Source organism: Tyto alba, unplaced genomic scaffold (genome assembly GCF_018691265.1).
Source record: "Tyto alba isolate M040663 unplaced genomic scaffold, T.alba_DEE_v4.0 Super-Scaffold_5, whole genome shotgun sequence".
Classification (NCBI taxonomy): domain Eukaryota; kingdom Metazoa; phylum Chordata; class Aves; order Strigiformes; family Tytonidae; genus Tyto; species Tyto alba.
In genome coordinates, this window is record NW_024881326.1 from 13,129,629 (window position 1) to 13,149,317 (window position 19,689).

Below are 19,689 nucleotides of genomic sequence, written 5' to 3' on the forward strand. Positions count from 1 at the left end.
GGGCAGGACGTGCCCTCTGCTGGGAGTCCCCTATAAGAAGGATGCAAAGACCCCCTTTGACTTGCAATAGCACCTCGGTAGGTCTTAGATAAAGTCTGCTCAGGGCTTACTGGTCTACACCAGGAAAGTCACTGGTCTCCACCCCTGCAGTTGCTTGGCCAGGAGATGCAAGTGATGTATCTCAACACCCCACAGGTTTCAGTGAAGTTCTTTAAAGCAAAAACCCATGGGTCAGGAATATTTGGCTTGGCAGGATCCCTGGCTGCAAGCTGTGGCTGTTGTGAAAGGCAGGACACACGTCTGCATTCCTGCTCCAGAGACCAGCTTCAGCAGAACGCCCAGTGTACATGCCTTGTGGGCCAAATGGCATTTACTGGCATCCTCCTCTGGAACTGGAGCCTTGTCAAGCAGTTGGCCCGTGTGCTTTGAATGCCTTTGTACAGCTTTGCATCCCAGCTGGAGATGTTCCTCCCAGAGGCAGTTGAGGTGAGGACTGGATATACACCAGCATCTCGATATGCTGTCAGCCTCTCTGTAAACTGGCTGACCAGGAACCGGAGAGGTAGGAGTCAGCCTTGTTCTGACCATGTAGGAGCTGGTTTTTCAACCCCACACTTTTCTGCTTGCATGGAATACACATGTTCCTTCTGCCAGCTCTGGTCCACAGAGGTCTACCTCTTATCAAAGTGCTGAGAACAAGAATCTCAAGTACTTTGAGGGAAACATGGTTTATCATCACTCCTTGTGCATCAGCCAAAAACGAGGCGAGACCAGACAACACAAATGCTCCGAGGCAAGGAGCAGAGCAGTGAGTAAAACTCTTGTTCACAGGGAGCTCCTGGTTTGGGTGTAAGTGTCTGCTTTGCATGGGAGTGGTTGCCTCAGGGACTTCTCCAGAACAGACCCTTGAGGTGGGGCGAAACCCACCTACACCTTACCTACTGCAGCACATTCAGTCCTCAGACACCTGAGAATGCAAAGTCCAGGATGGTTACAGCCCCCAAACCAGCAGTCACTCAAAGGTACGGCAATGCATACTCTGAATTCCCATCCCAACAGCATGCAAGAGACTGCTCTCCCAACAGACACCTCCTGGTGCTCTCCTCTGAATGCAGCCTTCCTGTACTGTGCCAGTGGCCTCAGGCAAGCTGCTCAGCAGGGCCAGGATCTCAGCCCAGGTCCCAAGACCTGTGGCACCAGTGGGAGGGCTGGGCTCCTCCCCAGCCTGCAGTATGCCTGCCTGCACCATCCACCTCCGGTTTTACTCAGGGCTCAGTGCAGAGACATTAGGATAACTTACCCCTTGTCAATCTTCAGAGAGGCTGGCTGCTCTCAGTACAGCAGCAAGTTCATTCCACTGTTAACTTGGGGTGTATTATTTTGAGCATCTGTGAAAATAGAGGCTCCATGCACCCAAGGAGCTCTGCAGAAAAAGCTTCTTTGGAAACCACACACACTGAATATCTCTGCCAATACTATGGGTTTGCCTTCAGTGATGAATCACTGTTTTTTCTGGGCCTTGATTTCAGAGGCCTCTTTATCCATACTTATTGTACGGAGTTAATGGCAGAGGCACAGCTAGTGATGCAGGACTGCACACAGCCACATCGTGCGTGGGTATGCTCCACACTAGGAATGAGCTACAGCAGTATAAGCACCTATAAAACCTGCAAGAGCTTGGGCAAGTATAATAGCTTTAATTAGAAAAGAAAATAATCATATCCTTCATTCTAATAATTATTTTAAAGAACAGACCAAGTGTAAGGGCATGAACAGACTTAACAAGCACTGTAATTACCGAGCTTAAAGAACAACTGTTCCTCAGAGAAGCTTCAGAAACAGAAGCTCAGGAACAAGAACTCCTTGGGCATCATTTATGGGGTCTCTGCTTCTTCCTTATCTCCATGCCACATGACAAACCCCACCTGGGCTTTGACCATTCCGAGGAAGATTAAACCTGCACAACAAATAGCAGCTGATGCCCCTGGTCAGGACAGGCATCTCATGGGGAAGGGGCTGGGGGCCACAGCTGCTCCCCTCCAGCAGCATCTGTTTAAGCTGTTCCTGCCCCATTCTCACACCAGCATTACAAGGATGACAGATTCAGCTGTAACACCACCTTCTCTGCAGCGTGCTGCCTGCTCCCAGCAGATGTACCTCTCCAGGGGAACCCTGCATCTCTGTCCCCCACCACATGGATGCCCCAAGGGCTGGCAGCCGGGCTTGGGGTCATGCTCATCTGTGAGGTCCTGCCCAAGAGACCAACCTGCAGGCACGAGGGGAGAGGAATCAAAACTCACCGAGCAACTCCACCTCTGACTCTGAAGTTTATTTAACCACAAACACACAGAATTTGAGAGCACCAGGTCTGGGAAGAACGTGGGGCACGCACACACCCCGTGCTTAACAAAAAGGGCAGGGGCTTCAGCTGCAGCTTTATTTGAATACCGACATCACTCCAAAAAACAACAGGAACAACTCTACTTCAGAATTACAATGGTAACCACACAGATTACAAAAATATAAATAACGTATTCGTAACCTTAAAGAAAAATAACATCCACCATAAAAAATACCATGTATTCCCCTAGGTAAATCATGGCTACAGAAATGTGGTGGGTTTTGTGTTGTTTTTTTTTTTTTTTTCCCTCTCTTTTTTTTTTTTTAAATTTTGTTTTTAAAAGCACCAAAGTCTGCATTATTAAGTAATCCAAAACACATAGGGCATTTCCCCCTACCACTTGCAGACTTTTCTGAGAAGTGTGCCCAGATCATTAAAACTGAGTTTTCCTCAGTATTGTTTGCTTCTGTAAGAGCATATTGAAGGTACAATTCTTATAAGCACCCTGTTCAAGAAAAGCACCCAAGGATGTACTAATTGTTCATTTTAATTAACACTTTAAGAGGATTTAAGTATGTGTCTATTTTAAGTCTATGCTGAAGAGCTTTCCAGAACAGGGCTGGATTTAAACTTATCATATAAATTCCTCCGCAAATCAGACTTCCAGACAAGAGTGGTGTCAAAAACAATCACTTGTAAAAAAATAATCCCGCTGCACAGGAGTATTTCCATCGTTCGGCCCAAGCTAAAAGTTTGCACAGATGCTGAATTATTTGATTTATTTCAACTCTTTTTGAGCCATGCCAGCTTGGCAATAACAGCTTCCTGACACTGCAACACGAGATCCAGCACTATGGGAACTTCCTTCCCTTACATTCCACGTATTGTGCTGAAAATACTATTAAAAAGCAATAGTCAAGTATTAAGTCCATTGGTTCCCAGCTAAAGACATTCACCACCCAGGAACTGCTGCCATTTCCAATGTCCAAACCACAGCATTATGCCCTGTTTTCCAGGCTCTCGTGGTTCCCCATCTCCTGAGGGCTTCAGCTGGGCTTGTGGCAATCTGGCCAAAGGGGTCCTGAGAGGGGTGAGTGAAAGGCCACCTGTAGAAATTTTGGCCCTTGTAAACACAGCTGCTTTTGTCACTGCAGCTGGAAGTAAGGTGCCTGCCACAGACACCAGTGAGAGTGGGAAGCAGCCCTTGGGTGGGAGCTAGGGGGGGGCTCCACTACTAAAAAACCCCATCCCGCAATGCTCCTGTGCGGGGTCAAGCCTCCCTGGAGCACCAACCACAGCGACTTGCACCGAGACCGTGTGTGAGGCTCTGGGTGGGACAGAGAACAGTTAAAACCCACTTAAACCCATTCCTGCCTCGTGCTGCCAGCTCCTGCCAGCCCAGCACCGCAGGCAGCATGGCACACACCCACCCTACACGCTGCATAGGGCACGGCCCACACTCACCCGAGGGGCCAACTTCTCAGCCTTGAGGAGAGGTTAAGTTTTGATGGTCAATAATATTGCCTAGACATCAACCAGCTGAAAAATAATAGTTCACCTTAAAAACTACGAATTAAATGGGGTTGATTGCTTTAAAGGAAGAAAAAAAAAATTAAAAAATAAGTCATCCAATGGGTCCAGAGCCTACCCACTGGCACACCAGCAGAACTGCTCAGCCACATAGGAGGGACAAACGCAAAGACCTGCAGCACACACATGTGGTGACGTCCTCATTATTCACCATTTTTAATTTAACAGCCATTCCTGCCCACCCCTTGCTCCCGAGGCTGCCGTGGGATGGGAGGAGGCTGGCTCTGCTGTCTTGCTGCCATGGCTCTGGGCACCCCAGAGGACCACCCACTGGTGGCACTGGTGACACAGGAACACAGAGACATGCAGGACAAGCCACCCAGACTGGTTCCAACTTCAAAGCCCGAGTTGGTGAGTTGAGCTGCACAAATGCTCTCACTCAGACAGCTGTAGGTCTATTTATCTTAATTCTCACTGGAAGTGACTAAGTGTGTCCACAGAGGGATTAAATATTTATTCGATGTTGTGACGTGATTAATCCAAATGCTCTCTCCCTGCCGCAGATAAACCTCAGTCAAAAAAACACTGACCCCAGGCTGCGTTTGCTTTAGCAATACTTTTCCTGACTGCTCCGTAACAGACCAAGCATGTAACAAGAGCCTGACTAACCCCAGCCTAAAATGGGTACAAGGTCTAACACTTCTGGGTCTTGCAGAGCAAAGAGCAATAAAATGACCTTGAATTTGGAAGAAACAAACAGCAGGGGAGAGAAAGCGTCACATCCAGCTGAAACTGCCCGTGCCTCCTGTTATCTAACCACATCCTGAGCATGTTCAAGTCTTAACAGCATTTAACGGGAAAAAGAAAAAAGAACAGCAGCTATTAATACCCGTGTTCGGGCAGATCTGAGGAAAGGGCTGCCTTCCCAGAAGGTCGCCCGCTTTTTCCAAGTACTGTGGTCAGATAAAAGGCAAAACTTGAGAGCAGAGCTGGGGATGCCCGGTGGGTGCCCGGGCGGGCGGCAGGGTAACAGTGCCGCTTGCTGGCAGCCGGTGTGGCCGAGGACCCGGGTGACAAGGGAGAGAGCAGAAAGCTCTCGCCAGACCCAGCCGCGGCGCTGAGGAACAAAGCAACAAAGTGCTGGAGTGAGCGCCGCCGGCTCAGCCCCAGCGATGCCACCCGGGACAGCCCGGGTGACACTTATCAGATGTCACCGACGCTTATCGGTCACAGGGAGCCGCGGGTCGCCGGCGCCCGCCGCAGCCCCGACACGGCTGCTCTGCCCGTGACCTCAGAGGGAACGGCATCCGCCGCGGCCGGGTGCCGGCACTGCCGCGCTGGCCCCACGCCGGCTGCGGCCGCGCTGGGGCAGCTCCCCGCATGCCTGGCCGCCCCCGCGCCGCCTCGCCCCCGCCAGACATGCCAGACTGCGGGCAGGAGCGGTGCTCGGCTCCTGCTGCACCCCTTAAAAACCCCGTCTGTCGGGCTGCCAGCAAAACCCTGTGTAAGGCTCAAAGGCTGGGGGGCAGGTTCAGGAGAACAGCCCGGGATGCCTGCAGCCACCAGCCCCGGGGCACAACAGTCGAAATCGGGGGGCATCCGGCGCAGGCGGGACTGTTGCAAGCTCAGACGAATCCTCCAGGAAAAAAATTAAAAGCAGAACGGTGCTCTGCTCCCTAGCAGCTACTCCCAGGAATGAGCCAATTAGGTCATTTTTAGGCAGGAAAAAAAAAAAAAAAAAAAGTTTAAAACAAGCTGGCGCGGCTGTGACTGACACAGGGACGTCGCCACTGACTGTGACGCAGCCACGGTCAGAGGTTCAGCCTCCAGCTGCCGCCCAGCGCTGGCACGGCACCGGCTGCCCCCCGGGGCACGGCGGTGCAGCAGCCCTGCCTCTGCCGCCCCGTGTCACCGCAGGGCACTTTGCAAGGCCTCGGTGCTCAGAGACAGCGGTCGGCAGCCATCCGCAGGGCCAGTCACGCAGCAGGAGCCTCGGGAGTGAGCCAGCACCCTCCCCCAGGCCGGCAGCCACAGGACGTACGTCAACCCATCCCAGGGATCAGTCCAAGACTCCTGCAGGAAAACTGCACCGCTTCGTAAAGACATGAAGGGGAAGGTGCCAGGGTGGCACAGGGAGACTGAAGGCCCCAGCACAGCGGTCACAGCCAGGTCCTCTGCCGAGGACCATCTCTGGCACAGAGGAAGAGGAGTAAGTGAAAAGTAAACTGGGAAAGTGGCAGCCAGCACCTGGGAAAGCTGAGTGTGGGCCAGATGAAGGACGGGAAAGCTGGAATGGGAGGGAGGTGATGGATGGCTGGGCCCGTAAGAGGGTGGCTGCCTGCAGAGACTGAGCCCTGTGGCCGAGGGACCCCAAGCCAACAGCCCGAGCAGCACAGCCACTGATGGCACTCCGCTGCCGGACAAGGGTGTCAACACAGCTGGAGAAAAAAACAGCCTCTGGAGAGGCCTGAACAAACCTTCCCACGTGGAGGGCAGGAGGAGGCACGGCTGCAGCCTCCCGGCGCTCCCCTAAGGAGGGATGCTCCCCGCTGCGTCCTTCTGTTCTGCAATGCAAAGACCGTCTCCACATACTCCCCATGTGCACACCAGAGATTATGTGACCGCAGGGCTACCGGATCCTCTCCCGTACCAGTAGACACAGTGCCCGGAGGTTCCTCCGTCCCTTTCCTGTCCTCTAGCGCTGGCGGCACTGAGCCTGGCTGAGCGCGAAGTGGTCGCAGAGCAGGAGCAAGGCATCGAACCGCTGGAGTCGTTGCAGAGCTTGAGCCAGGAGCGGGATGGTGACCGTGTCTCCCGAGTAGGTGAAGTGAGCGACGAGCTGCTCAAATCCAGATATCTGCCCCAGCAACTGGGGCGTGACCCCCAGCTCCAGCGCCACGTGGCTGAAGTTCTTCACACCGTTCAAGGAAGGGTTCAGCAAGAAGGCAAGTGACTGCACCAAGGAATGGGGCAGCTCTGCTACTGGGAGACCTGGGGCAGCAACACAGCAAGGCGAGGTTAGAAACCAACCTGTCCAGCTAGGATAAGGATAAACAGAGCAGCTGGACTCCAGCCCCTGTCCCTGCCAAGCAGGTGAAATGCCACCCCTGCAGGTATCTCCAACATCACTTCACCACTTTCAGAGCTCAGTAACATGAAGCTGACTCAGTCTGGGGGAGGCTGGTAACTGGTGACAATTGGGCCACCCCCCCGCAGACCATTCAAGGCAGTATCACAGAAAATCTACCCTGTGAAACCAGCACCAAAGGCCATGAAACTCATTAAGTCCCTGTGATGACTGGCACCTCCATGTGGCTGTGGTAATGCTTCTGGAGGAGCTCCCTTACAAGAATCTGCCTCTCTCTGCTACCCCAATACTTGGGGAACAAAGATGAGGCTGGGAAGACACTTACCCTTTGCCGTGCTGCTGATCTGAGTCACAAGGCTCTGGGCATCATCCACCTGGCAAGACAAAGACCTCAAGGTTGTTGGTGGTCTGGTGAGACCAGCAATGCCTGTCACTGGTCCCAGGGCTGTCACAGAGGCTCAGAACAGCATTTCTCCTTCTAGCATTACCATCCCACAGAGCCAGTGACCTCCTCGGGATGCTCCAGGGCCTCCCAGCAAACTGCTTCCATAAACGGTCACCTGGAGCTAAGCTGTTAAATGTATCTCTCTGCCAGACATTTTCTGAGACTCAGTGATTTTAGTCACCGGGTTCAGGATGAGTTCACCAGAGAGGGAGGTGGAACCAGCTTCTCCGCTGCCACATCAGCTTTCCAGAGAGTGAGAGGACAAGAACCACTCAAGAGCACATCAGTTAAGGATATGCTTATACATTCAGTAAATCAATTCTGGTCTTTTGCATGTTTGAAACAGCCTTAGCAGGTCATGTCTCCATGGCTGATGGCCTGTTGAATGACACATCACTAAACATCCGGCAAATAATTTTTGGTAATTACCAGTTAGTCCCAGATATTGACGAACCTTAGTTACATCCCTAATCCACCGTCAAGCCCAGCACCCTCTGCCTGAGCCCCTGGGTGTTCAGCAGCAGTCTGGAGGAGCAATGAGGCTGGAAGAACTTACCGGCTGCTCCCCACTTTCGGTGGTGGGATTTGGGAAGGTGGAGGGCAGGTGCCGGGCCCTCTCCCGCCCCATGCCACCACTCTCTGCTGGAATCCTCGGTGCTGCCCGGCTCACTGCATCCTCCGGCCGCTCGCCGCCCACAAACTCTGCCTGGGTGGAGAACTTCTGGAGGTCCAGCTCGGTGCACTCCACAGGGGCGTGCGGCCACTTGTGCTGCATCTCGGAGGCGCAGGAGGAGAGGGGGGCCAGGACCTCTGCCGTGCCCAGCTGGCCCTGCCTGGGGTTGGAGGGTGGCAGGACCCCGGCCAGGCAGTCGCCACGGCCCGAGGCCCGGATGAGGGGCTGGCTTTCCAGGAGGCTCCTGCCCATCTGGGCTTTGGAGGCAGCGCTGGCCGCAACGGCTGGTGGCAAGTCCATCTCTGGCTGGAGAGAGGGAAGCTGGAGACCCACAGCTTCCCCGTCTGAAATGAACTGCACCGCTTCCACAGGGCCTGAAATCAGAAACCGGCACAGCTCGAAGCCCCACGTCTGCCTTGGCCCCTTCTGGGGGGTCAGCCAGCCCCACCATTAACCCATCGGCCCAGGGCCTGTGGGCAGAGCTGGGAGCACCCAGCCAGAGGCCAGACCCCTGTTCCCTGCACAACCATGGAGCAAAGCCACTTTCATGACTTTTTGAAAAGCTTTGAGTGTGGACAATCCCTCCCCGGTCACAAGCAGGCTGGGGGGATCAGGAGCCGCAGGGGCTGTGTGTGAGCATTTTTGGCACAAGGTCTGCAAGTCTCTAAGAGAGGTCCCAAATTTCATGTTGATGGGACATTGACACTGTCCAGCTCCATCCTTTCTGCCTAAGGGTATCTCAGTAGGTCCCAGGACCATGCAACCAGCACCACCCTCCCTCCCCGCAGAGAAAGAGGAAGGTGGCAGGAGCAGGTACCTTCTGCCTGCCTGTAGCAGGGGCTCAGGTTCTTTACACCCAGGCAGCAGGGACCAGACATCTGCTCCTCACACAGGAATCTGCCGGGCGCCTCCGCAGCTTGGAACATTGCTTGCTGGCCCGAGAAGTTCTGAGTCCTCAGGAAGACTTGGAAGATAGAGGAGAACCAGTCTGAGCGAAGGCTTGACTTGCTTCCCCAGCACATCCTCAGCTGCGTGGTATGTCTGCCAGTGAGGAGCCATGAGCCAGCAGCTCCTTGGCATGCTGCTGGATGCCAACATGCCCCAAAACCCAAACAGCAAACCTACTGCCTTCTTCCCTCACTAGCCCTCTGGTCCTGCCCAGCAAAGAGCCACTCAACCTTGCCTGCCGCAGAGAACACCCAGAAAGAGAGGATTGCCAGTTCTGACCGTGAAATGGCATTCTCCTCCTAATACTGGTACTAAGGGGGAGGGAGGTTCCTCTGTGTCTTTGAGCCAGCAAAGCACAAGAGAGGTCCTGCAGATGTAAAAAAGCAGGATGAAGTGTTTATTCTGTACGAGCAGAGGAATGTTTGGGTCACTGTGTGCTGCGAGAGCAGCAGTGCTAGGGGCAATGATCTACACAGCGAGATGGGGCCACGGGCATGTGTGAACAGCAAAGGGAGAAGGAGGAGAAGCACTGTAGGCATTGACTCACCTCGCTGACACTGGCTCTTCCAAAACCGTTTGCAGTAGATGATGGAGAGTGCCAGAAGCACCAGTACAATGATGACCAGGGCACTGCTGGTAAGTGCAAGAAGGGCTGTGTCCTGTGGCGGTACAGTGGGGACTGCTACCTTCACCAGGTTTGTTCTGGACCGACCTGCAAACATACCGGTCATGAAACATTGGAGCCTAACACCGAGGCTTGGGCCACCCGCTCCCTGCCCATCCCTCTCCATACGCAATGGCCGTGCCTCCTCCAGCAGGTCTGTGGGGCAGCAGCTTGTGCTGTGGCCAGCAGAGTAGCCTGGCCAGCGAGTAGGATTCGTGAAAGGATGGTGCACATCCGTGTGCACGCCTTTGTCACGGTCAGGATGGCTTAGCACGCACCATGAACACGCTCCACCGCGTCTGCGCCGCCCGCCCTACCCCAGAGCAGCTCGCCCCGCCGGCGGCGAGGGACAGCACGTACACTGAGGCTCAGAGGAGGGTGTCTGCTTGGTGCAAGGGATGCACTCCCAGTCCAGCTGCCCGTTGATCCGTGCCTTGCGGTAAAACCTGACAACAGAGCAGAGGGTCTCAGCAGCGCACGGCCCATGGCAAGCCCCCGGCCTGGCTCTGGAGAGACAGGAGGTTTGTCTGTCGCACGGGGAGAGCCAACCCCCCCATGCTCCTGCCCCAGCAGGCTGGGATGCCCCAAGGCAGCAGGTCTCTCCATCACTAGCTGAAACCGTATCTGCAGCTACTTCATGTCTAGCCACTTTTGCCAAAGAGCAGTGTCACTTGAACAGCCTCTTCCCCCGCCCCACATCTGCTAAAGAGGGCAATAATGATTAATAACTCCGCAAAGGCACAGCAACACCCCAGCCTACAACTGCATTTGGGAGGGGCTCATAAACCAGAGCTCCAACTTGTTCCTCTGTCCCAAGTCCCACTGCTCACCAGCATATGGTCTGCAGCCCTCAGGCGTTTTGCAGGCTGGTTGTATGCAACAGTCTCCATTTCAGTAACTCCTTAAACCCATCAGCCAAAGCACAGTCTGTCCTCCTCTTTGGGGACCACCAACTGTAGGGGTCCTACAGCCACTCATCTTCCAGGGCTTAGTCACCCTGGTGTCCATAGGAACAACTCAGGCCTGGAAGGAGTTTTCTTCCACTGCTCATTCATGAGAACCTTCAGTTTCCCTTTGTTGGAGCTACAAGGGAGCAAACGGATGGGACCGATTTGCATGTCATTAGCAGTGTCCTCTTATGTCCCATGTTCTGGGTGGCCTCAGTTAAACCCTGCTCTGTCTATGCCCCCCCTGCATGCTCCCAGGTGCAACCACCACAGCTCCGCTCAAGCCAGGACCCGGCCCCACTCACCCCGGCAGGCACTCCCCGCAGACTGCATTGGTTGTCGCTGTGCAGTTGGACTTCTGGATGCGGTTGATGAGGGTGCAGGAGAGGCAGGGCTTGCAGCTGTGATGCCCCCAGCTGTCCTTAAACTTCCTGGGAGGGCAGGCAACGCACTGCGCATCCCCCCCGCCGCTGTCGCCACAGTCCTGCAAGACACGAGGTTGGGTACATGGCTGTGGTGAGGAATCACTCAGGTGCCGAAGCGGTATCGAGGGGAAGAGTATCCCTTCTTTGGGGCAAAGGGTGGAGAGGTTACCACTCACACGAAGGGTCCTCAGAACCCAGCTGAGAACAGATGCCACCAGAGCAGCTCTGATGGAGACAGGCGGGGAATCTGTTTGCTGCCCAGCCAGGGCCCACTGGCCTTGTTTAGGGAAGGGGGAAAACTCTGGCAGCAACATGCTCCAGGAGGCACTGCTGGTGGAGGGGACCCCCCGGGTGCCTGGGTGGGAAGCCTGACTCCCACTGCCAAGGCTGGGCTGGAACCCTGCTCACGCTCATCCAGCGCGCAGCCTGGCTGGGCATCATGGCTTCACTCAGAGCTACGGACTGGGAGGGACTTCCACTAGCGAAAAGGAAAGAGGACAACTCAAATAGCAACCTGAAATCCATTCCCACCTCCTACTTCCATCGTCTCGCCCTCCTATCCAGGGTAGGTGAAACTGTTCACTGTCCCTTCTCACCGAGTCCCAGTTCTTCCCGACATGCTGGGACCCAAGATTATCCTTCTGAAGGAGGGCTGGCAGAGGATTCACCTAGCACTGTAAAAGCCTCAGTGCTAGATGACTCTTGGTCCTTACAGAGCAGACAATTTACCTTGGAAAGCTCCTGCCCGGGCATGCAGCTTCTGCAGGGGGTGTGTTTCTCATGCTCATCCATGTACTCGCTCTCCTGGCAGCCCATCAGGGCTGGAGAGAGGCAGGGAGCCTGAGGATAAGAGGAATAGAAGGCAAAGAGGTCACAGTCAGCCCCAACACTTTTAAGATAAGTAGTGTGCCCTTCTCTGGGCAGAAGTTTCCACTCTGGACAGGACAGCAGTCTGTGTTTCTTGTGCATCATGGATGTCACTGACAGGGAGAGGCTGCCTGCTCCCACCGTGCAGCAGGTTGCTCCAGCAGCTCAGGAGGGGCTTCCCAGCAAGGCTGAGGAATAACTGTCTGGTTTTGTTGCCATGTCACAGCCTTCACAATGGAGCAAATTAAATTTCATTTCCATGATTAAGATAAACCCACTGGTTGCTCAGGTCACCAATTCGCAGGAGGCCAAGGGACTTTGCCAGCCCCAGCTGTAGGTCTGGGGGACCCCAGACTATCAGTAGAGAGCTCAGTCCCAGCAAAGTCCCAGCTCCGGGATCCAGCAGCCCAGCTCTGGCCAGCGTGGCTGCATTGGTCTGACATGACCAAACCCCGGCAGCCAGCCGTGTCCCCACCAGAACAGGACACGCACCTGCAGCCCCACTGTGCCGGGCCCGGGCCATGGGGGCTGCCCAGGCTCCTGAGCCACAAATGTTCTGGCTCAGTGTGGGCTCACTTGCAGCCATCTCAGAGGACCAGCAGAACAAGCACCCACCTCCCCCCAAAACATCATCCAGAGCCTTCCCAAGGTGAATTGGCCCAGCTGAAGCTGAAAGCCCAACCACCCCAGCCTCAGCTGAGCCCCAGTTTGCACCTTCAGCAAGAGTGGCTCACAGGGGAACACAGGACCAACACCTCACTGGGAACAAACAACTCAGAGTAAAGCTACAAAACTGAGCGATTTATTTGGAGTTTTAGGGCTGTTTATTTGTGCATATTCTAGGTGATTCTTACCATGATGACAGAAATGGAATAAAACCCACCCCCACCAAACCAATCTTCATTTTGCTTTTCCCATAACCTTGTGCAGCAAATCAGGAGAGAAACATTGGTCAACCAGCCTTCGGAGCAAGTCTCATTCACTTCTAAAGACACACCAGTAAACACCTGAAAGTGCTTGTTTGAAGACCACGACCCTGACCAGCCTGAACCTCCTGGGAAAACCTGGCATTTCAACCAGAGCCACCCTGCTCCACAGCCCCAAGAGAGGGAAAGGCTCAGCTGGGGCACCCATCCCCTGCAAGGCTCTAGCAGCAGAGAGGAGAGCGAGCTGCAGAGCGCTCGAGCACCCCCCCTTCCCCTCCCATTCACACCGTTCCCGGGCACTGAACACATCGTCCCACGGCAGCATTCCTCCGCAGGCTTTTTCTGCGCTCCCTGCCTAATCCCCCACCACTCCCTTGCTGGCTGCCTTTTGGAAGCAGACACTTGGATGAGCTCCCCAGGCTCTGAACGACTGAGATTCATTTGAGATGAAGTCTGCCCCGGACGAGCATAGAAAGTGAGTCACCCCTTTCTGCAGCTCCTGCGCACGGCCAGGTCTCATTAGCTGCTACAAGGAACGGCAGCGCAAGCCAGCAAGGACTGGTGCTGAGAAGCTAAGGGAGCTAAATTTATCTTGCAAACATCTCGGGAGGGGCATGATCACAGCCTAGAAATAGCATAAAGGTTACTGACACTACTGAATAAATAAAGGGGATTTGTCACCATCTCAGAAGGTGGCGAAGAGGGACCTCAGTGCCAGTGACCCAGGAGAAGTGCGGGGGTTAGCTACAGGCTGAATGAAGTAGAAAAAAAACAAGAAGGGGGGAGACAGGCCCCAAATGGGTGACACACAACCGCTTTGGAGGGCTGGCATGCTAATGACCCAAACCCAAGCTCTCTGTGAGCTCAGTGCCCGCACCCCCCTCATCCCCACTGGCAGGGGGTCTCTGCCCGATGCAGGGGGTTCAGCTCTGCTGATGCTCTGCTCCGGAGTTTGATTTAGGCTTTCACTTGTAACAAGAGCACGAGATGTATGAAATTAGAGTTGCAGGCAACAAAAGGAGCCAAGACACCAGAGCCTGGAGAACAAGGGAACCAATTTTCACTGACTCCCCAAAGTGCTGTTGTAACACAAGAAAGAAGTACTGGTGAAGGAAAAAGAAAAATCAAAACAAAACAAAAAAAAAAACCAAACAAACAAAACACCACAAAAAACCTAAATCAGCAGTCTTTTTGGTGAAGCTATCCTGCAAACACAACATGACAACATTCACTCATATATTTACAAACTTTTCTGCACGCAGTTAGGGGTACATCCAGCACAGCCTACCCCCCCAGAAGAGGCACAACTTAAACCAGTTTCCCAAAAACAGAAAGTTACACAGGCAAAAGGAATCCTGTGCCAGCGCAACTCCACGCGCAAGGACATCTGCCAGCATGACGGTATCACTCGGGGATGGCGGGGGAACGGCGCACCGCACCCATGCCAGCAAAACTATTAAGCGTAGAGCAGGCCTGCTGTTTCTCAAGCCACAATATAATGATACATGGAATGAACACTTTGTTGAATATCTGGCATGAAATTCAAAGCTGCGGGATTTCTGTACTTCTTTTAACAATACCAGAACCAAGACATTTAATTTGTAAGTGGAGCATACATCCAAACCACATAGCACTGCCCTGGTAAAGGAGCAACTTCTGGTAGTCTAATAAGTGACTAAAACAACTGGTGCTAATTAGCCAAAAGTAAACAACAAAAACAAACAACAAAACCCTCCCACCTTTTTGGAAACTGCACAGGATCTCAAGGTGACTGCCAGGGCAACAGATCTTATTTGCTAAAGAGGAAGATAAACATGACACAGTATTGATGTGCTTATGGGTTGGAGGGAAGCAAAATGTACTACCGTCATTTCAAGACGCATGAAACCTTCTAACTTCAGAACATCACGATTTGTTAAAGGACTCTATTGTCTTAAAGAGACATCTTGTCTGAGCAAGGTGAGCAGAGTGAGCTCCTCACTGTATTATTACTCCAGACAGCAAAAACATGAGTTGCTGAATGAGTTTCACTGGATGAGATAATAAGCATTTCAGCGAAGCTACAGTGCAAGTTGCAGTTCATTCACCTCTAGCAGTCCTGGAGCTCTGACTTTTTATTTTCCTGTGAAAATGTAATTTTCAAAAAAATTAGACTCCATGGGAATCTAAACTATTTCTTTTGTGTCCAGCTAATGGATTCTGGTAGGAAAAGAGGGCAAGGAAATGAGTGAAAGGGTACAAAAAAAAAAAAAAATCAGTGAAAGCATTAGTTCTTGTGGTTCTCCCTGTCTGACCACAGCCCAGCAGGTAACAGGGGGCAGGCAGGGCAGGAGATGGGCTGGGCTGGTCCTTGTCCCAGGCATAGACCCCGTCCCCTCAATCTGTAGGGACAGGGGGTGCCGAGACCCACCCTCAGGCGCCCTGACACCCACGCACCGGTGATGGGTCTCCCACATCACCACGTGAGCCAGTGAGACATCACAGATGGTTTCTACTCTGCTGCACGACAGACTAGCCCAGCCAGGCAGTAACTGCATCTCAGATGAGGTACTTGTATACATTGGAACATAAAACTAGCAAGCCAAAATCCTAAATAAGAACTGCAAGTGAAAGGACAGGGGGAAAAAACGAAACGTTATCTGGAAAATATTACTGCATGCCTTGTGTTTGGCAGTATCTAGTCCCAGTCTCTTGCTCAGTCATTCCTCTGCTCCTGTTCATTATCCTCCACTCTTTTTGTCTGGAGAGCATCTCTCTGTGCCTCCCTGCACTGCAAACCATTCTGGGAGTGACATCTTGTAGATGAAGGACTGCTCAGAGAAGCAAAAATAGTGGAAAAAAGTCTGAATCTACACCTTTCCAGGTGGCTTGGAAATCAGCAGGATTGCCAATTAATTTGGAAATTCTACTCACAAGATTGTCCACTAATTACTTGATTTGGGCTGAGTAGGAACTTATGCTTGCTTTAGGTGAAAGCACCCCAAGCTCAGGCGGGAAGAGCTCTGGGCTGGTCTCACCTTGGAAGGGTCCCCAGGTTGCGACGCTCCCTTTGTACTCACCCTTGCTCACTCCAGCTGCAGAGGGAGGCAGCTGAAACACTACTGACCCCCTCCCAATACAGGGCAGGGTGCACCCGTCCCGGGTTTGCTGCTGTTCCCATTCAGCTTTGCAGAGTCCCCCAAGGCACCCACCCAGACGCAGGCTCAGCCCAGCCCAAAGGCTGCGTGCCCCGGGGAGGGGGGGGGGGGGGGGGGGGGAGCGCCCCTTGCCCTGGGCAAGCAGGAGCCAGGCTACAACTGGTGGACAACTGAGGCTTGAGAAAGGAGAATCCAGGGTTCTGGAGGACCACGACATCCCTCCAGTACATGGATGACTTCAGTCCCCAGGGTTACAGCTACAGGGCTCTATTCCTATATTCACTGCATAGAGGTTTGTTAAATAATTAGATTGGGGCCATAACAATTGATTTATGTCAGGTTCTGGCTGTCCACTTGGGGCATCCACACTCTGCCTTATTAGGTATGTCAGGTAGGACTTCCAAAACTCCTACCAATTTTCATAAAAACTTGGATTTCTATCTGTTTGTCACCCCACATCTACTTCTCAGTAATTGTCGCTGTCTTGCTTGTGATAACAACTCAGTCTATCTGGAGTACCTGGGATTTTTGGGTTTGCTTTTTTTTTTTTCCTCCCTGAAGTTCGCAACACCATCACAAATACAGTCAGACAGGTTACAGTGAGCAAAGCATCATGTAATCTGAATAACAACATTTACAAATAAATTTGCATTTGGTACTTATATGAAACTACTTAAGTGTGTCCTTAGAAGCGCTTGACACCTTTTGATAGGTGAAATCACCTGAGCGTGTTCAAGGGGTGAGCACGCCGCAGTCCGCCCTGACAGCCGACCCGGGCAAGCGCCTGCTTACACAGCCACGGCCACGGCCACCCGCAAATCCTCGCGCGGAGGTGAAGGGCGAGCCAGGCACCTCTCCTCAGCGCCCACAGCCCCGAGCCCTACCACCGCCTATTTTTCCACTTAAATAACCAAGAGAGGCGGGTGGTGGGCTGCGAGACACGGGTGGGGTGCGCAAGTCCCGCACGTGCTGACAGCGCGATGCGTGTGGCGGGCGCCGCCCACGCGTGTGTACCGCCCACGCCGAGTCCCCGCCGCGCCGCAGGGCGCCCGCCCACTGCCGCGCTGCGCGGCCCGGCGAGCCCCGGCTCGCCCGCCGCCTCGCCACGCGTGGACCGCGGCCGCCGCCCGACCCACGCGGGGCGAGTTAACGAGAGCCGCCCGGCCCCGCCGGCGCCCCCCGCCGCCCGCCCGCGGGAAGGCGGGCAGCGCGCCGGGATATGCCCGGGCAAGTCCCGGCGAGGGGCTCTGCGGCGGCACGACCGGCCCGTACCCCCCAACCCGGCACCCCCCAACCCGGCACCCCCCGGCCGGGCATCCCCCGGTCTCCGCACCCCGCGCACCCCTCGGCCCGGTACCCGCCGGCCGGCGCTCGGAGATGCCCACCGGAGCCGGCTGCAGCCCACGTGTACCGCTGTCGCTGCCCTCCCGGCCGTCCCCGCCGGTTCCCCCCGACACCGGCACCGGAACCAGCACCGACACCGGGGAGGGTCGGGACCGCGGAGGCCGGTGCGCGGACCCCACGGCTTACCTGCGTCCCGGTGCCGGCGGGACGGCGCGGACGGGGACAGGCGGGACCGGTAGGGCGGTGCAGACCGGGACAGGCAGCGCGGACAGACTGGCGCGGAGCGGGACAGGGAGCGCGGGCAGGACAGACAGGCCGGCGCGGAACGGGACGGACAGAACTCCGCGGGAGCGGAGCGCAGCGCGTCCCGGGCGAGGGGCGGGGGAGCGCCTACCGTCTCGCCCCGCCCCGCCGCCTGCCATTGGCGGGTGCCGCCGCCTGGGCGGGGCTATGCAAATGAAGCCCCGTGCCGGGGTGTCTGGGACCGGCGCCGACCTGCCGCGCCGAGAGCGGGGGCGAGCGGGGAGGGGGGGGGCGGCGGGGCCGGGGCGGGGGCCGGAGGGGCCGAGGAGCGGGGAGCAGCGGGGCCGGGAGCCACGCAGCGCCACGCGGGGACTGGGCAGAGGAAAGACGGGGCGTCCCGGTGTTACCGGCCGCGATGTCAAAGAAGAGAAACCCGGGGGCCACTCGTGTCCGTGGGGGCTCAGTAGCCACCGGCGGCAGCGGAGGGGGGGCCGTGGGGCGGTAAAGGCAGCCGGGACCCCCCCCCACAGCGAGGACCTTGTTCCCGAAGAGCTGAATGTTTTTGGAGTCTCAGCTACAGGCTTAGGGACGTTGGAAGAGCCCCCACCCAAGCACCCAGCTCCCTCAGTGGCACTGAACACACGCCATAAATGAATAAAGCATTAAATGTGCCATTTCTGACAGCGGCTCTGCCCCACCACACATGCACAGCGTGTGTAAATGGACAGACAACAGGCAACAGGAGCACCCTGGCCAGGGGGCTTCACTCCCACTCAGAATAAAACATCTAGCAACATGTGTGGCGTGACCCATTGCCTGAATCTTTGGGGTGGTTCAGGGGTGTTATCCTGGAAGTAGCCCAGCATTATTGTGCAAAAGACTTACTCCATCAGTGTCTACCAAACTGCCATGTGGAATCTTAACTTTCAAGTGCAGGAGGGAGTTTATTTTCCCAGTAGTACTGATCTTGGCATTCTCTCTTCAGTTCATTATGCCTCCAAAGTAGTTAGTTCCCTAGTTTTGATCTGCCAGGCCCATTGCAAAATCTTGCTGTCTTCCCAAGCTTTGGGAGGTGGAGGGTAGGCAGAGTTAGTGCTGCTTATTTCAGTGGCATGAGCAGTAGTAGCTCTCAGAAACAGTTGTTGCACGAGGATGTGTACCTGAAGCTGTGTTTGGTTTTAAACCTGTTATTTTGGGATGCTGTCCCCATTTCTCTCTTTTTTCAAAATTCAAGCAATCTCTCTTCAGCAAATGCTTTTGAGAAGTCCCATAAGTTCCCCCACAGTCACTGTATAATAGTTTCTATAGAAGCTAGACCATCAGATTAGAATAACTGGAAGGATTTCATATGAAATTCAGCTAAACAGACAACTTCCTCACTGTTTTCTAAGTCCTCTGACTTTTCTCAGCTCACTGTTTCAGCCAGGTTAATGATGCAATCTCCATAGGCAAAAAAAAATAAATACCAAAACACCCACACTCACCAGGGGTTGTTCCATGGGGGGATGAGGATGACTTCATCTTTCACACGGGGCAGTTTGCCTCACGCAGGCTCTTGTCTGATGCAACTGGCCCACACCGTCCCGCTGCTGCCCCTTGCATCACGCGGGCGGCAGCTTGTGAGCAGCCAGCGCTGATGGAGGGGCTGCCTCGCCAACGGGCTCCAAGGCAGGCAGGACAGCCGAGGACACAAACACCGGCTTTTGCACTTTGGAAGGCTGATACGGGAGTTGTTTAAGTGAGAAAAATGACATCAGCAGTGGTCATCAGTAGGATTATTTGCTGCTAAAAAGCTGTTTGAATCGAGGTGAAAGATTTACAACAGAGCACCCAGCTGATGGGTGGTTAGTTGCAGAGCTTACCCGAGCCTGTGCAGTCCGTGGTGGTGTCTGTGGTGGTCTGTGGTGGTCCCACTGGTGGCTGGCAGCTGATCCCACTGGCGCTGGGGCTGAGGCTGAAGTGGGCAGCCCCACTCTTGCTCCAGCTCCTGGCTGTGGGGTTCTGCTGCCCACCTGTGTGGCCTCACAGGAGCTGGTGTAAACTGCCAGTAGAGCTGGAAATGCTGTTACTGGGGTGGGGTTTTCTCCCAGTCAGACCAGCACCTCACAGCC

General features: G+C 54.5%; 1 protein-coding gene across 1 annotated transcript; it reads right to left on the minus strand.

The window, feature by feature from the left end:
- Window positions 1–2,308: 2,308 nt before the first annotated feature.
- EDA2R (ectodysplasin A2 receptor) lies at window positions 2,309–17,704 on the minus strand. Its single transcript, XM_032996052.2, has 9 exons — window positions 17,522–17,704; window positions 11,791–11,901; window positions 10,942–11,120; window positions 10,050–10,135; window positions 9,573–9,737; window positions 8,895–9,041; window positions 7,961–8,451; window positions 7,285–7,333; window positions 2,309–6,862 (listed from the first exon to the last, which is right to left on the minus strand). Exons 2-9 carry the CDS (start codon window positions 11,875–11,877, stop codon window positions 6,567–6,569), a joined length of 1,500 nt encoding a protein of 499 aa, XP_032851943.2. The 5' UTR covers window positions 11,878–11,901; window positions 17,522–17,704; the 3' UTR covers window positions 2,309–6,566.
- Between the last annotated feature and the right edge of the window lie 1,985 nt (window positions 17,705–19,689).

What these genes read in the sequence shown, in the direction of transcription:
- EDA2R (XM_032996052.2), bottom strand. Translation starts at nt 11,877, where the DNA reads ATGGGCTGCCAGGAGAGCGAGTACATGGATGAGCATGAGAAACACACC. An exon ending in CCGGGCAGGAGCTTTCCAAG is followed by an intron (nt 11,121 to 11,790) that starts GTAAATTGTCTG and finishes CGTGTCTTGCAG; the next exon opens with GACTGTGGCGACAGCGGCGG. An exon ending in CTGCTACAGGCAGGCAGAAG is followed by an intron (nt 8,452 to 8,894) that starts GTACCTGCTCCT and finishes TTCTGATTTCAG; the next exon opens with GCCCTGTGGAAGCGGTGCAG.